The sequence below is a fragment of the Paramacrobiotus metropolitanus genome, unplaced genomic scaffold, assembly GCF_019649055.1.
Source record: "Paramacrobiotus metropolitanus isolate TYO unplaced genomic scaffold, Prichtersi_v1.0 Parri_scaffold0000199, whole genome shotgun sequence".
Lineage (NCBI taxonomy): Eukaryota > Metazoa > Tardigrada > Eutardigrada > Parachela > Macrobiotidae > Paramacrobiotus > Paramacrobiotus metropolitanus.
In genome coordinates this window covers 45,100-62,468 of record NW_026570419.1, presented here as the reverse complement: position 1 = coordinate 62,468, position 17,369 = coordinate 45,100, and the positions used below count along the sequence as shown (strand labels likewise).

Below are 17,369 nucleotides of genomic sequence, written 5' to 3'. Positions count from 1 at the left end.
CCGAAAGCGTAACGCCCCAAGTAGTAGCAGTACAGGGTGGTCATTTTACTAATAGTACGTACATGAAATCCGCTCGTAATCCAGCAGTAAAGAGCGGACATGGTTGCTGTTTTGCAGCATTCAGTTTGGTTGCGCCTTCTTCCTGTCTTACAGTGTTAAGTGCCAATAGAAATAATATTTGTATTGTCAGCCTATATATTATATAGGCTGACAACAAAATTTCAAACAGCGGGCATGCACTATATATACTGCAAACGTATTAAAGTGATGTGGAATCCCAGATATGAAAGCCACGCCATAGAACGAGTACGAGAATGAAAATTAGTACATTCTCCAGTAAGATTTTTGTCGTCGCTTTTTTAACCAATATCTGTATCATTTTAAATATGGTAATTACGCATGTATTCATTACGAACAGAAGTCATTCACCGCTCCAAACAATGTGCGTGCACCTTTTGATTTAATAATGTTTATTATTGCAATTTGCTCCGCCAACAAACTTCCCATAGTTAAGCGTGGAGAAGCCATTACGCAGTACAATATTATTATGATTGTCTCAGCCCTCTAGAACAATATTAGGTTGAGATTAATCACATCTACGTCTTCGAGCCAAAAAAGATCGGATCGTTGTAACTGCCGAAACAGTACGTACGTAAATACTGCAGGTTACATACCCGTCACAAAATTATTAGACTGGAATGCCAAAAATGCATTTATCTACATAAAAATTAAAATGCAGATTGAGCAGGAATTCGTTTCTATGTTGATGTGCTAAGTTTTTTTTCTGTCCAGCCGTTTATGATGAAGCTTTTGCGGTAACTTGGATTTTCGACACCGCCATGGCAGCCGCGGCCTACACCGGCGCTAATAATAAATATTCCTTAAATTTTCTTGATGCATTTCTATGATTGTTAAAACAAAAGCCGAGGAACAACCACAAGCGTATCCATCGAAGTGGAAGTAAAAGGATGACTGCGCTATTAAGAAAAGGCGTGTTGCGATGGCGCGTCAGAAGGGATTGTGATCAGCACCCAAAAACACACGTTCTGGCAGTTTACTCTTACGACACCAACTCTGTAACGTCAAAGATGGCATTTCAAACGAACAAAAGACTGGACTACAGAAAATAGTCCAGATTTACGGCTTGCGAACCGGTCTAGTAGTAACGTGACGTCCGTATGCTACAAAAATACCATTGGGGAAGCCGGTCCAAAAAGGTAACCCTGGTTTACCGATACGCAATAACGATGCGCAATCTGGCCTGAATTGTTACGGCATCCGGTTACTTACAGTGGACAAAAATACCAGAGAGGAGAAAATCCGGCTGTGCCTGTGTCGTTCCCGGCAGTCTCACCCAAGGCTCACGTCTAACCCAAGGGTCAAAATTCTAACTTTTAACTTATGCCTAACAGGGATTGCCAGTGTGACGCTACTCCGAATGGAAAATAGGAACCAGTGAGCCTCATTAAAAAACGTTAACAGGCATGCGGCAACTAATAATTTTATAACACAGCGCTTAAACCAACGCGAAATTTTCTGTTAATTTGCTTAAAAATTAACGACAACGAAACAAAAAGCAGTCTGCGCTTGGCAGGGATGCGAAGAAAGTGTTTGTCAGTTTCGCAGATGACCGGAGCGGTCAGAATGCTATGTCGGTAAGTATCTGCTATGCCAAAACCACCAGAAAAAAGAAACCACTGTTATCTGTTCTTAGATTGCCGCTACAGTCAAAAATTCGCGCGAAAAGTCCACTGTGAACTGATGATTACGAATACGAAAAACAGAAGAACGATCACGATCTCCGTAATGAGAAGCCGATCATGCCAATGAATGTACCTTTGATTTCTATAATTTCGTCCATGTCTGGACTTCCGTGTCGCCATATATGAACCACGCAATGCTCATGACCTGCTTGATATCGTACTAACTGTACACTGTTCATTAACTGTGTATAAGCAGTAGCTATGTACTTGTAACGTGAAACTTTGTAAAATCCAAATTATCTCCATTTGAGGGAGAAATAAAATGAAGCCTGAATTACCGATACATCGATGTACAGCCCTGCTACGCCAAGTTCGGACAGTCGCATAAAATAAATTCAAAAAAACTTTTCTTCGTTGTAATGTTTTTCTTTTAACACTTTTCTAGTGTAACTTTTTATTGTGGATCTAAAGAAACCAAAACTGGAATCTTCCGACATATTGCTGAGTAGGTAGGCGGTGATTAAGTGGGTGGGCCGGTTTTAGTTTTTAGGGTGCTTATAACTGCCCCTCTAGAAACTTCACGAACCTGAATTTTTAAGTCAACTATTTTGGAAACTTTATAACTACCCGAAGGGTGTTCGTTACAGTTCAATAACTCAGCCCTGCGCAATCGGTCCTCGAGGTGACCTCAAACCAGAGTTCGTCTCCCATAGACTAGTATGCTATAACACACCCGCTGGAGAGCGCGGTTGCCTAGCGTACAGATGTGGATAATTTGAGTTGACCGTTTCCATGGGTGAAACATGGGTCAATTTACACGATTTTAATGAATCGACACCTATCTACCACACAGGCGGGAAAATGCATGTACCGGACAACTGGAAGAAAAACCTAACAAAGCAGTGTCTAAAAAATGTTGTGATTGATATCATAATTCGTGGGGACGATACGTATCCGGTTTTTTTTGGGAACGAAAAACCTTAAGTTGAAGCACAGGCATCTATAAACAAGATTTTATCAAGATTAGACATTTGCGACTGCTCACGGCTGTACGGCTGTCGCCCGAAAAAGGTAATCCAATATTTCGACGGTGCCCGCAGGAATGCTGCAAAGGTCACGTAGTCTTGGTAGAAACGGGGCTGCGTTAGGCCCCATTCGCAAGTGAATTGATTGGCAAACATCATAAAATTAACTAATCTAGATTAGAAAAGGTGTGGAATTTTTAAACGAATTGTGAAAAGGGAGATGAAACCCAGAACTAATAGGTCGAGCCCTATTTGGAAGCTGGTCCGCTCTAGTTTAGACCTCACTGTAATTCGAGGCATGCTTTCAGCGTAAAACCTTTAAATGAAAAAGTTGCTGGACACATACGCTGATAATAAAAGAATAAAACGCGGCTATAATTCTTAATGGGTGAGTTGTGATAATTTTTCGAAGAAAGTGTCCGAACTTGGCGTAGCAGGGCTGTATTCCATCAGTGGTAGACTGGTACAGATAGTAATCGTAAAGAAAGACGATCATTCTAGTAGTGTTCTGCTGCACAGGCTTACCGTAAAGCTCCGCCGAAATATGCAGACCACAAGCTCGCGATCATGCTACCTAGCGTACTCCTGAAGTTCTGAGTAACTCCCATACTTTTATAATTTTACTCTTAGCTATGCGTATTTTATATTTTGCTAAATTCAGGTTACACAAGCAACACCTGATAATCAGGTGCGGGTAAAAGTTTTTAAAGTGTTATGAAAAATGTATTCTCGCAGTTATCCTCGACACCACAGACCGGTTTAGCAAGCCTTGTCCCTGTTTTGTATTAGGGCGTGTTGCCGCTCACAGCAAACCTCAAGATTAATGGAAACTCAAGATTAAAGTTAAAGGTATAATACACTGAAAGATATAAGCAAATTGAATAATAAATAAATAGTAACGAAATAGTAGTAAATAATATTATACCGTTACACTGCCAGGACAAACTAAATAATGCCACTGCAGTAAACTGCAGAAATACCGTTCAATTATTCTGACATTTTGAATAAATTCTTGGCTAAAAAGTTACTGAAATACGAACCACATCGCTCTTAGATGTAACACGACGTTACACAGAATCGCGTGACGCGCACAACGAATACAACGAGATGCAGGTACGAGCAAAACTTACCAAAAAAGACAAAATAATGACGTATGCGCACAGTGTACAATCACGACCAGGTCTGAATTGATGAAAAAATCTAAATTTCAGTGGATTAGAAATAACTGAAATTAAACTCGCATTAATCCCTTTTAATTTCCGAAGGCCATAAATTATTGACAAAAATCACGGACGTATTTAAAAGTAAGCATCGCATCGAACACAGAAAAAGTGCACTGAATCGGGTCCCCGTGACGAGTTGGCAGCACAGCACAAACAACTGCGAAAAGGTAGTTGCTTGGGAACCAGATGCACCCAACCGACTGAACCGGAAGTCCGGGACGGCTCTCGGAGCATGTTTACAGTAGTGAACAAGATGAAATGAGCATTGCTGTTACCGTATTAACGTGGACTAATTACATAACGTACTTAACAACTCTGTCATTGCTAGCAGTGGCAGTATGACTTTACGGACATATACTCGTAGTAATGTTGTTTTTTTTAATAAAAAATACTGATGTTATTAGTTGTAAACTGTGGCGCCCTAGTTGTTGAAAAAAGCATATATCTCACGATTCTACAATGCATCAATCCGTTTTACAGTCTCTAAATTATACTTTTCTTATAAAAGATTACTTTGGAGTTTGCGATCAAGCGCAAAGAAGCCCATAATTTATGCCGTTCGTGTATAGACAGCGGTTTGCACTTTTGCATGGATTGTCAATGAGCAGTGAATCTTTATGTAGTTATAATACGGGTACTACGTCGAATTTTGTATGTTGGAATATCCTGTCACAGGCTTTGTTTGGGAAATTGGGATGTAGGGTTTCCGTGTACGATAATCGGGTAAAACGTTGACTCTTTCTTGGCCAAATGAATCGGCTTAAGAAAGCTCTTCGTTTCAAAAGTAAGCGAATGTGTACAAGTAAACAACATCGCTATTAATTCTGCTTCTCATAACTATATCAGTCATCTTTCATCGCGAATACTAATGTGGCAGTTTTGATGTACCTGTAGGCTGTACAGAGTAGGCTATAAACAGTTAATTTTTTTTGATTTTGCACTTTCTCCTTTTAATATAATTATGTCGGAGTGACTGAAAGCATGCAATTTCGTCAGATTTGTGCCAATTTAATACCGTTAAGTTTTGTATGTACATGAGAACAGTTCAGGACGATAGCTTTTTCACTTTTCATAGGCAATCAGTTTTATTGGTCGTCATGAAATACTAATCTTTTTATCTTGCAGAAACGCCGTCAGATGACCCCGTGAACATAATCCGTGTGGCCCAGAGTAAATCGAGTGTGGACATCGAGTCCGTGAGTCTCGAAGCGTCAACAGACGATGATTTCGACACCGATGAGGAGCGCAAGCGTATCCATCGCCCCGACACTAAGCCGTGGTCCGTACGCACGGTGCGCTCCGTCAGTCCCGATCCGTACCATCCACGTCCGCCTCCCTACCGTAATCTGGTGCTGGTGGTCGTGGCCGACCTGAATCAGATCCTGAATTTCTGTCTGCCGCGCTACATGGTGGCCCTGCTCAGCAACTACCGTTATGCCGTCACGGAGAAGCGGAAGGGGGTGGAGTTGGAGCAGTTGGATCTGTATCTCGGGCAAATGCAGGAGTTCTTGGACGCACTGCGCAACATTCGGGGGGATGCGTTCGGGGATATAGCGGTGCGGACGGGACGGACTATTGCGCTGTTGGGATCGATTGTGGAGGTGGTGGGACGGAATGCCACGCAGGATGTCTTTGTGATGTCGTTCCAGGAGCAGACCATCAACGGGTTCGAGCAGCGGCATATGGAGCTGATGGGTGTTGATCCGCGGTTTGTGGAGTATTTGAGGCATCCACCGCGGATAGCGTCGTCTCTGCAAAGCAGACAATCAGGTTAGATAGTTAACTTGATTTTGGTATATCTGTTATGCCAATCTGCACATTACAATCTCTGTATCTTAATGTTAAACAACTCATTTTCAGTCGTTAAAACTTTCGCGAAGGAAAACGTTATTTGCGTACGTTTTTGTAATAAACATTAAGAGCAGTTAATCGTAAAGCAGATAACAATGTATCCATCGGTATTTGTTGCAAAAATAGTAAATCGACTAACTAATTTCCGATTTTCTACAACAAAAAATTGTCATGGATCTTTCTCTCCTTCACTGTTTCACGAACAGATACAGCGTTTTACCCGCAGAATCTCTAATGACAGCTTCTAGCGTATAAACTCATGGAAACGAGTTGTTCATAAGAAACTAATCCTGGTTCGTACAAAAGTTTTCAATTATGTAATGTCTTGCATCTTCTCCATCTGTGGCTTGAAAGGAAACTGAAATTATTGAAACTCCTAAACTCTCTTGCGTATTATTTGTTGTAATCGCTAGATGAAATTGCACCACTGCCCGATCCAGCTACTGCTTCCCCCCCTGACTGTTTAACTCGGGAACCGCCCGCATCACGTAGAACACTGAGCGTGTGCAAGGTTTTTCTTGTTCACCAGACTCGGTGGTGCAAGTTCCTCTAGTGGCTGCATTATATGTAAAAGAAAGCAAATGATACAGAAAGGTCACAAAACAAAAAATCCCAAAAATAGCCATTGGTTCCTAGCGGTATTTTTCGTAACTGCATTAAGAGAAGACATTCGTCATAAACGCAATAATACTGCACAGTCTAGAGAATTAGTTTTTCTGTTGTACGTTTTCAGATCTCATCACGGTGCATCCGAGCGATCCAGTGAAATTCGTTAACTCACGCATGCAGACGGACGACACCCCAACAGTCTCCACATTATCATACGTATCCAGTGTGAAGTTGGCGGATGCGAGCATTCAGACCGATGTGCACTCACCAGTTCCCTCCTTGGCCGGCCGTCGGCGGCGAACGACGCGGGTCGGCGATGGATGGCCCTCACCACGGGGTGCTGCCGACGCGGACAAACCCCAGGGGAATCCTCATGTCCCACAACTGTACGAACACTACATGGAGCTCATCCAAACTGAAGCCGAGGCCCGCAAGGACGTCAATGACCTTTTACAGAAGAACCAGGAGATCGAACGGCTAATGGGCGTCCAGTCAGACCAGTACACACGGGACATCAACGAGAAGGTTGCGCTGCTGAAAGACAGCCAGGAGCGGCTAGCCTTACTGGAGAACACCATTGCCGCGTTGGAGAGTCGGCATGGCGATATTGCACAGAAACCGGAGCGGAAAGACAGCATCATTCTATTGCAAGACGTTCTGAATCTGGTTCGGGATAAGACGAAGGACTTTTCAGCGATCTATGGGCGCGTCACCGACCAGGTGGCTTCCAGGACCAACCAGATTAACCAGAAGGTGGCTGCTGTTAACGACAAAATGAAGGCACTAAAAGAAGTGGTAGGTACCCAGAAGAGCGACCTGCGGAGAGTATTGGAAGAGCTGATACAGCGGGATAGGGAGTTGGAGGAATCCAAGCGCGAGACAACCGAACTGCGCACCGCCCTTCAAGTTAGAGATGAGAAGTTTCTTGCGGCACAAGCAGACATCGATGTATTGGAGCGGCGAATCGCCAACTTTGCATCGCACACCGGAAAAGAGTCTCGTATCTGGACACTGCTAGCGCAGAACGAAACCCTTAAGCAGACCGTTGCGGAGAAAGACCGGGAAATCCAGCGTTATGAAAGTATGGAAGAGGCTGTAAAAACGTTGGTACGCCGGTCTGACGAGCTGGAAGTGTGCAAGAAAGAACTCGACACCATAAAAAACCAGAATAAAGAATTAAAGGAGAAGGTGGAGATATTAGAGAGCGAACGGTTGCCGGAGAATTCCTCGCCGGAACTGTTTGCCATCGAGACGAAGAAGAAGAACGAGATGATTCGGCAGTTCCAAGCTGGATTAGCTGCAGCGATCGCCGATGGTAATGAACTACAGTCCGATGTGCAGGAGCTGAAAGCCCAGAGGAAATTGCATATCGACTCGCTGCGCCGATACGAAGCATATAAGAAGGAAACCGATGTGAAATTGGTGGAGAAAGACCGGATGCTAAGGATTGCCGAAGACAAGATTGGCGCACTTCAAACGGAGGTCACCAGTCTACTGAAATGCCGTGATCAACTGCAGGAAACCTTGAACAGCTGCGCTATACTACAGACATCTGTGTATCACTTGGAACAACACATCGTCATGGTAGAACACGGAAAGCTGCAGATGACCGAAGAACTGCAGACAGCGCGGCAGAACGCATCGTTGCGGCAGCAGAGTTTAGTCGAGTGCGAAGATCGGATACGGGAGCTGGAGAAGCGTCTGACCAGCACCGAACAACAGATGGCATTCCTGGAGCAGAACAGGGGCACGTTGATGGAGGAGCTGCGGAAGACGATGGAGATATTGGAGACCCGCGACAAGACGATCGCTCATTACGACCATCAGGTGCGGTCACTGGAGGACAGCCTGGCCGAACTGCAGCAGCAGTATAGCGAAGCGGAAGATAGTCGGAGCGATTCGGAGAAGGAGATCGGTGGTTTAAGAAAGGAGATGGAAGTGTTACAAAGGAGCGTGATGGTGCTGAAGAACGATGTTAAGCAAAAGGAGCAGGAGATTCAGGATCTTACGGTATGTTAATTCGTGGGAAAGCATGTCGCTGTAAAGCGCTGCAGCTGTTAGCAAAAGTGCGAGTGCTTGCAGAGTTGCATGCATTTTCGCAAATCGTAGTCATCGTCAATGCATTTTTACCTACAGTAGCTAGGAGTTTAAAAGTACTTTTATACATCGATGTAAATGATTCTTTACATTCTGATCCCCTGAAGCGGCGTGGTTTTACATATGGCACTAATATAAGGCCTATAAATCATCGCCATAATTTCTGTTATAAATTTTTGTTATAGGTAATTTTTTTTAAAGTTAGGCGTTAATATTCCCGCAGAATAATACGTTATCTTTGTAGACAAAATTGGAAGCGGCAAAGAAGAAAGCAGACCAGAGCGACGATCAGGCATCAGCCCGATCCAAGTCAGCCAAATCCCATAAGGACCAGTTCGTAGCCGCCAAAAGACGCATAGCAGAACTGGAAAGTGAACTGTCCTCCCGAAAGCCAATCCCATGCGTTGCTCGACAGGAGACGCAAACGGATCCGATTCCCAATGCCCTGAAGCATGACGTTGGATGCATGGCAATCGATAACCGCCTTTCCGAGCTAGAGCACAAGATTACCGACATGGACAAAATGATCAACGAACGCCAGAACGTCATCCGAACTATGGAACTGGCCAAGGAAACCATGCTCCTCCGCATTTCCGGTTTACAGGGCGAAAACAGTCAGTGTGAAGCGGAGATAAAATCCTTGAAAGACAAGCTGACGGTGGTAGCGAATTCCGCTGAGAGTACCCTGGAAACACAGAGCCAGTTAGCGGATACGAAGGTACGCGATGTGCTTAACCGGCTCGCCGTGAAAGGCGAGCAATTGGACTCCGCCCAGCGAAGTATTGAATCATTACTGAAACGTCAGGAAGAGCTCAACGGGGAAGTTCAACAACTAAGTACTCTGAAGAACCAAGCCGATCTCCGGATTGAACAAATCACGGATCAGACGTCGCGAGAGATTGACGAACTGGAGCTGCAGATAAAGTCCCTTCGCGAACAAGAACTCAAGGTCAAACCGGAAGTTATTAACGCAGCGACTGTAACAGAGTACTGTGAGAGTTCTGCACTTTGCCAGACCGAGCTCAGCTTCTCCTACGGATACAATTTCGAAACCGGACAGGAAATTCGGAACAATATCTTCCTGGAGCACTGCCAGACGAAGGACACGCAGACCAGGTGGCCGCGGAACCCGGCGGATGCCTGTATCCAGGCCAACCCGGAAACGCGCTCCTTGGGTGTGCAACCGCACTGCCATACCCGATCATCACGATCCCAGACGGATATTGTCTTAACGGAGGCCCGAAGTAGCCAGGTGGAAGTGACCGAACGACGAACGTATTCCACTCAGACCATCTTGAATGCTAAATATTTTCCATCATTTGACGATTCCGATACGGACGAAGCGTGCCATGTCAGCATGGCCACGTCGACCACCGATGTTCCGTGCTACGAAATTGTACCGATATGCGAGGATTTCAAGGTGTTCCAGCCATCGGTGTCCAGCTGCGGGACCATCGTTAGCGAAGCGACAACGAAATCTCGATCTGTAAGTTGACGGGGCACGATCGGCTGTATGTCGATCGTTAAGTGTTACACATTTTTATTTATGAATTTTTTAAATGACTTACTTTATTCCAGTGTGAGTACAACTGACAGAAGCTTTTGAACTTATACAAACTTTATTATGTTTGCTGCTGCTAAGTACATATTACAAAATACAGTCAATGTCAATGCTTATCGGCTTCTTCCGTTATTTGTGAACTAATGTATCTCTGTGATTTCTTGTTTGCTCTTACCTCTTTAATTTTTAGCTGCATTAAGTTTCTTAGATTCTAAAGCAGTAATCGGTTTTTTATTACAGTCGTCCAGTCGTCATAGCGAAGTGAGGCGTAACAAAGCCGTCGTCGCCAACCTTCCTCAGACGGAACTTCATGAAGTCTGCAAGTTCCTGTACGACACCTTAGCCAAAAATGCCAGCGCCGAAGCGGCCATGGCGCACGTTAGCACCGGCCTGGATTACGCATTGTCTCAGGAAGACTTTGATCAGCAGATCGGACAGAATTTCCTGGAATTAATTGACGCTTCCGAACCCGTTCGGAGTGCGCTGATGACTGAATGGAAAGACGGATTCTTTACCTTCTACGAAGCATTCAAAGAGATGGTCAACGCCGGAAAGAAAGAGCCAGTAAAGGTCAAAAGGAAATTGGAGAAGCCGTCGTGGCAGCTGGACAAAAGCTGGGAGACGGTGAATGATATCAAGACTATTACCGAGCTACGGGGATTTTTCCGGTTGTTTGCATCACGACGCACGGACCATCTAGTCAAGGTCGATGTGCGAGACTTTCGGATTGATGGGAAGAAGCCGGTGCTGAAGCGCGGGAAGCTGACGTTAGAAGAATTCAAGCGTTTGAGTCAGATGAACGATTACATGGTGACGTGCCTGCATCGGTTGGCGCCGGGGTCCAAAAACCTGGCGAAGATTTTCTGCCCACAGATTCCTGCGATTGAGCGCCTGTCTACTAAGCAATTTGACGCAGAATTCGCGCCGTTGGCAATGATGTTTGCTAAGAATTCGAACAAACTGAAGGAGATCGTGCACCATGAGGTGTATGAAGGTTGGGATGAGCTGTTGGATTTGTATGATAGGCTGTTGAAACGAAAGCTGGATGATGTCACAAAAACCGTGAGAAGGCCAATAAAACACCCAGTTAAGACTGCCGGCGCCAAAGTAGTTCATAAATGAAAGGCGGATTGTTGGTGGGCTTCGGTTACGTGACGCTTCTGAATACAGGCACTGGGTGTAAACTGTAATTACATAAGCATGGTGGGTTCGGTTTGCCCGAAGTGCTACAGTCTCAGCTTATGGTTAATGGGATGGATTTATTTTTTTATGGGTATTGCTGTGTATGTATAGGTGCAATACAGTTCCTCTTGAACGTGTAAGAATGCAGTAATTATTTGAAATTTAATATGTTCATTACCATTAAAGTTACGCTCTTCTTATCTAGACAGCGGAAATGCTACGACGCGATCACATCCTACCTGTATTCAAGTGTATTGCAGTCATGTATTTTACAGTTCTTAGTAAAGACCCTTAACCGGCACTACACCATTACATTTGCTCGCAGCGCAAATACCATTTGTATAAAAGGCATACATTCCGTGTTCACGATGACTGAAAATAACGTTGATAATTTGCAACTGTTCATGAACTGTTTTGGCCTGGGTGGATATGTAGTGGATCCCCCTGAAGAACTTATGTACAGATATTTGTACACTGCACACCGAAACAATTTAGTGACCAGGGACCTAACCGTTGCATGAAAAAAGCTTAAAATGAGCAAAACACAGTAATTTACTTTTTAGTTTCACATACTAAAACATACATAACAGATCTTTGAAATTTGAACGAGGAGAAATTCGGGTGCCCAGTCACAAAAAATCCTATCCCGAATTCGGTCACCCGAAACTATCAGTGGACCAAAAATGTATATGTAACCATTTAATTCGAAACATTCGCTTCCACACTGACATCCTGAGTACGCAGCAATCCTTAAACTGTTGTGTGCAGGCCATCAGGCCTTAAACTAAATCAGGCCATTCCTTAGCGCATTGCTCAATATTTAGCCACCAAAACTGTTCACACGTTTAAATAAAAACGTTTAGCAAGCGGAAATAATTATTTTAGGGATGGCGTCAGCAATAATAGGTTTTCTTGGCTGTCAGTGTTGTATTCGACCTGGATATTTAAAATAAATAACCAGGTCGAATAAAACACTGGTAGGCAAGATAACTTATCCGTCGCCATTGCTGATTTGCGAGGAGTTTCTGGTGTCACAAACATCGGTATCGCAAATGCAGCGCCTGTACTATTCTTCTCTTCAAGTAGCGCTCCACCTTGGCACCCCTTCTTTTGAAGCACGGTGTAATCTATATCAGAATCTTTACCATAATGGGAATTATAAGCTTCTTCGTAACAATTTCCAGGACAATTCTGCTTATAGTAAAAAAAAATGTTAAATGGCTGCCTAAAGCCGCCACAAGGATACTGACTTCCGGAAGATCCCCTTTGATTAGGCTCCGGGTGGTTTCCTCTGATGTAGTAGTAGCCTTAACTGCGCAAGTGGGCTGAACAATGTAGGTACAGCGTATACCAAAATTACCAGATGTCGGGTTCTGGAGAATATCGTTCACGGTAAATAGCCTAAAATAGTTAACCGGGAAAATTATTGCCTATCAGATTCGTAACACATCATTTCAGCACCTAAAGCAGAAAATCGTTCAAGCAGAAAATCTGAAGCAAACCTTACGAAAGCACAGCTAGCAGCCAAAAGTCAGTAACAACAATACACGTGTAACAAGATATTACAATAGCAAGTTCTTCTACGTATATCTGTACGTACTTAACAAGTGCGTACTGCGAGTTTGAATGCGTTAGGTTTTCCGTGCCCCAGAAAGATACCGAAAGATCTTGGAGTTTCTGGATTGAGTTAGAATTCTTACCTCCAAAATAGAAAGCTTTTTCCGTGTGTTGGCTCTCTTTGGATACGTTGTTACCAGAATTCCGAAATCTACTTTCGCGTTGTCTTGTTATTTTTGTACGGAAGGCCGTTACGAAGGCAGTGAAAAGTACCCTTGCGGCAGCCGGGGTCAGCAAATAAATGTTTCGTATTGGAATAAGCAAACCTGTCCTGGAAACTGTATTGAAGTTTCCTATAACCCTACCTACAGTGGCGGAAATACGGTGGATAGCAGCTATCTGAAGAGAAAGGGATGTCAGGGTGAAAGAAACTTCGAAACAAAATTTTCAGTAAGGTGTCAGCAAGAAAGCAACGGGCACACTTACTGCGACTGCGACACGGATCTGTGCAACACAAGAAACGCAACGGAGATAACGCTGGCGTCTACTAATATCCGTCCTTGGCTGCCTTTATTTGTTTGTGTATGGAGCCTCCTTTAATTCTGATGTTGGCTCAAGATCTGGGGTTTCCGTCTAATTAAGAATGCTGGTGTTAAGTTGCGCTCTTAAACCACTAAGCAAAACTGCCAGATTAAAAATGATAAAGTGTAAATGTACGCAATCTACGCCCTTTGAGGTTGCGGCATTCTGGCGCTTTGTGCTGCCCTGAGCGTCTATCGTGAAAAAGTGCTTCAGCTTTGCATCAGAAAGGTTCGGCCTTGAACACTTTTTCCTAGCGGCAATTTTCGGTATTGCCGCTGACACGCATGCATACTACGTCAGGATCCATTCGTATCTTGTCGAACTGCTTGTATATCATCGAGTTAATAATAATATTAACTGTACAAGTGCTGGTCGCGCTAGCGCGCACCCAGTTGAGTTTTAGGGATGGAGCTTCGATTTAAAAATTAGGAATGTAGAAATATGTCGCCTGTTTTGTGGAAATATTTCGTATAGTATTACTTATTTGACTGTAACTACCGCAGCTGTATTACTGCAGTTAAAATTCTTTATCAAATTTTTTTTGTATATTACTTTTTTGTATATTATCGAGTTAATAATAATATTAACTGTATGAATAATAAAATACGAGTACATTATATCGGGGCTTTAGTATTCCACTTATTTCAAATTCAAAGCGCGCCTCGGTCAACTTTTGGGCACTGACAGTGCTGGCAAACAAAACACGAGAACATTGCTTTTTTGGTTGCATTATGATGGATAAAATTCCGCTTCATTGGTTAAATTTCGTTCACAATTTCTAGCCATTTCTTTCCTTTCTAACCATGTCACCGTATGACTGCCCAAACAAGCTGCACTTTTACCAGTCGTACTCGTGATATAGAGAACACAGTTCAAAGTGTCCAACGAAATGTGAAGCACAGCAGTAACGTGACCTTGTTCACCCGTTACATTGTTGGCATAACAGCTGGAAAATTTGTTTGGTGCCTGGCAACCAGCCGGAAGCCCACCGCAATATCAAAGTTGTTGTTGCACGACTATACATACGGGTGCAGTGTTTGTTTGCTGCATGAAATTAGAGAGTAGACTAACAGGCATCGGAGGGCTTTCTCGCGCATTACGGTAGCCTGAGTGAAAAACTTCAGTAAATTTAACCTCCGCGTATTTCCGGCATATGGCAGCATCAACTAAATAGCCCGCCGCAGTACATAACACTCTCAACTGACTCTGATTTTATCAGCTCCCATCGAATTGGTTATTGGTTGGTGCAACCCTTCCATATCTCCATCAGGTTTTGTTGCAGTTATCTGTATCTGTTACCGAACGACTAGACAACCTCCCGTGCTGCTAATTTGCAAGAGAAAAGGTCCAGCAGTAATCTGCTAAGCACAGGATGCCGAGTACTGTACTGTCACGTTAAGTCAGAATTGTGGTGACCTTAAGGGATTTGGCCCGGTACATAGCACCAAATTCGTGTACATACACGGAAATATTCGCTTTCGCGCACTTCCAAACACAATTTTGGATTGCTTTTTGACACTGTGTAGCCAAATGTTTTGTATACTATAGCGTATGTGACTAATAATGTACAAGTGTTGTATGAGTAAACTGTGTGAGTGTAAAGTGTAAACTTTGTGAGTGTAATCTTAAATCAAAAAAAACCTATCCCATTTCATTTAGCCTTCCTAAACACTCATTGTTTCTTCGCCTATAAAATGGCAGTCTGTTACTGTATACGAGAGGATTAATTCTTACGACTTCTTACGAACGAACGACCGATCGATCGACATTAAACTTCTGCCAAAACCTGTTGTTCTTGCGTTCCTGTATTTCTGTTATTCCTTCACCATCATAACTTGATTACAGTTAGATCAAGTTAGGCGACTGGGCCGCCGGAAAGGCAATCCAGTACGTAGCGTTATAGTCTACGTTATAATACATAGGCGTGAAATCCGTTTTGCGCGCAACATCCGGTTCGGGAGTTATGGCTGTTAGAAAATTCCAAAAGTTCAAACGCATTCAGGTGTACCAAAAGTCTCATTATGGACCAATCCCTTTGAAATTTTGCACGTAAATGCGCATAACCATGAAGATCGTTCTTACACGGATCCAGACTTCCACAATTTTTTTCGAATTTTAAAATAAATTTTAAAATTTTTGAAATTCATTTTAAAATTTGAAGAACATGCTGGAACAGTGGATCGATGTAAGAACGATCTTCATGGTTATGCGCATTTACGTGCAAAATTTGAAAGGGATCGGTCCATAATCAGACTTTTGGAGCACCTGAATGCATTCAAACTTTCTAGAATTTTCTATCAGCCATAACTCCCGAACCGGATGTTGCGCGCAAAAACGGATTTCACGCCTATGTATACAAATCTTTTGGCTACAAAATGCCATAAAGCAATGCAAAAAAGTGTTTGGGATTGCGCGACAGCGAAAGTTCCCGTGGATATACATGAATTTGGTGCCATGTACCGGGCCAAATCCCTTAATAATTGCCTTGTGCTACGTTATTCAGTTGGAGCATTCCAAAATGCCGCTTTAAACACCGCTGTGAACTCGTCCACAATAAACCTTTGCGATGTTTCCCCACGCTCGACCACCAGCGTACCACTTACCGTAATTTCAAGCCTTGTCTTAGCATGTAAAGCTGCAGGTTCAATCTCTTTACGAACCGTAAGGAGGAAAAGTACTTGCGAATCCTGCGGATTAGTGCTATCGGTCAGTTTCAATGGAGTGACGTCTAAGCTTAATGAAAACTGCGTTAGTTGATGTACAAAGTAAAATGCGTAGCCGGTACTGTGCAGTTTGTTGTGTGGTGGAATGTTTTGAGGAACACGGAAAATTCCGGAAATTCTTCATCTTAGTCATGACCTCTTGTGTTTTGCAATAATTTCGCGTGGCGGATCGGGATCATTATTCCTTTGTTGGATGTCGAGGAAAATGTCCGGTATGCTAACAATACATTTTAATAACTTCAGTCTTTTGAACTTGTCCCCATTTTTACTCTGGCCATAGAAATACTGCTAGTTCTCGCTAACGTTAGAAAATGGATATTTTGTACCGTATGGATGTTTGTACTGAAACGAATATTTGTAAAAGGTTTTTATGAAGCTCTTCTTGTGCAGTAATATCGCTATAGCGATCAGTGGTTTTAAAAGAAAAAGCATTGTAATGTTATTTAGGTGCATGTAGAGATCCCTACCGCAGGAAGTGATCCCCCTCTGGAAACATCGAAACTAAATCTGCTCCATATACAAATCAATTGCCAGCTTTTCAATGGGATCGTTGCCGCCACTTCTTCCATTAAAATTAACTTGTCTCGCACAGGTCCATTGTTTTGCGATGGCAAATCCTGCTCCGCGCGCATTTGTTCGCGGAACCTGGCGATGACATTCATTATCACTTCGGTTAATCCACTCCCACTGCCGGCGGCGTCTTGGCCGCCACCGCCATCGCATTGGTTACCCAGGCGTCTCGAGCGAACCTAGTGCAGACATTCTTAAAAAATGGTGTGCAAAGATGCATTGTATCCGCGGGTTCAACGGGAGGAATGGTCGGATCTCTCACATCAGGATTGCGATTCTCGTCCGGAATTCACACTGGTTTCCGGGGATGTTATTGCTGGTTGGCCGGAGAGAAGGCGCCGAGAGTCGGCATTTGCTGTGCGGTGTAGCTTTTGCAGTCCACACTCACAGCGAACGATCTTTCGCTTCCTATTATCAACCTGGATAGCGAATTTACGACAGTGATGCGGCGCCTAATAACGTCGGCAGCGCATGCACTTGTGGCGGCGGAGATACCGGTGATAGCAGTGACACGACTAGTGCCGGTAGCTCGGCTGACACAAGTGCGTTGGCTGTGGAAACGGGATAAATTGCCGTTTGCTAAGCGTCATCGATGGACGGATGTGATCCTTCAACATAGTCACCAACGCGATCGAGAGCACAGGTACCTGGTAGACTTTAGATAACTCGCACTTCGGCGCGGTTTA

The 17,369-nt window shown here is 43.7% G+C and overlaps 1 protein-coding gene and 2 long non-coding RNA genes across 4 annotated transcripts; 2 read left to right on the top strand and 1 right to left on the bottom strand.

Moving 5' to 3' along the window:
• Nucleotides 1–4,214: 4,214 nt before the first annotated feature.
• Nucleotides 4,215–11,504, top strand: LOC129600835 (uncharacterized). Its single transcript, XM_055499448.1, has 5 exons — nt 4,215–4,735; nt 5,077–5,721; nt 6,536–8,421; nt 8,753–9,994; nt 10,310–11,504. The coding sequence occupies exons 1-5, from the start codon at nt 4,702–4,704 to the stop codon at nt 11,189–11,191; spliced, it is 4,689 nt and encodes a 1,562-aa protein (XP_055355423.1). The 5' UTR covers nt 4,215–4,701; the 3' UTR covers nt 11,192–11,504.
• Nucleotides 11,505–11,969: 465 nt separating this feature from the next.
• On the bottom strand, nt 11,970–13,750 carry LOC129600836 (uncharacterized). Of its 2 annotated transcripts, XR_008692142.1 has the most exons (5): nt 13,526–13,750; nt 13,295–13,441; nt 12,952–13,207; nt 12,502–12,652; nt 11,970–12,378 (listed from the first exon to the last, which is right to left on the bottom strand). It is a non-coding gene; the product is annotated as an uncharacterized LOC129600836 (long non-coding RNA). The 2 variants fall into 2 exon arrangements; XR_008692141.1 differs by having other exon boundaries at nt 13,295–13,750.
• Nucleotides 13,751–14,430: 680 nt separating this feature from the next.
• Nucleotides 14,431–16,734, top strand: LOC129600837 (uncharacterized). The gene is made up of 3 exons (XR_008692143.1): nt 14,431–14,735; nt 15,894–16,325; nt 16,561–16,734. It is a non-coding gene; the product is annotated as an uncharacterized LOC129600837 (long non-coding RNA).
• The last annotated feature ends 635 nt before the right edge of the window (nt 16,735–17,369 follow it).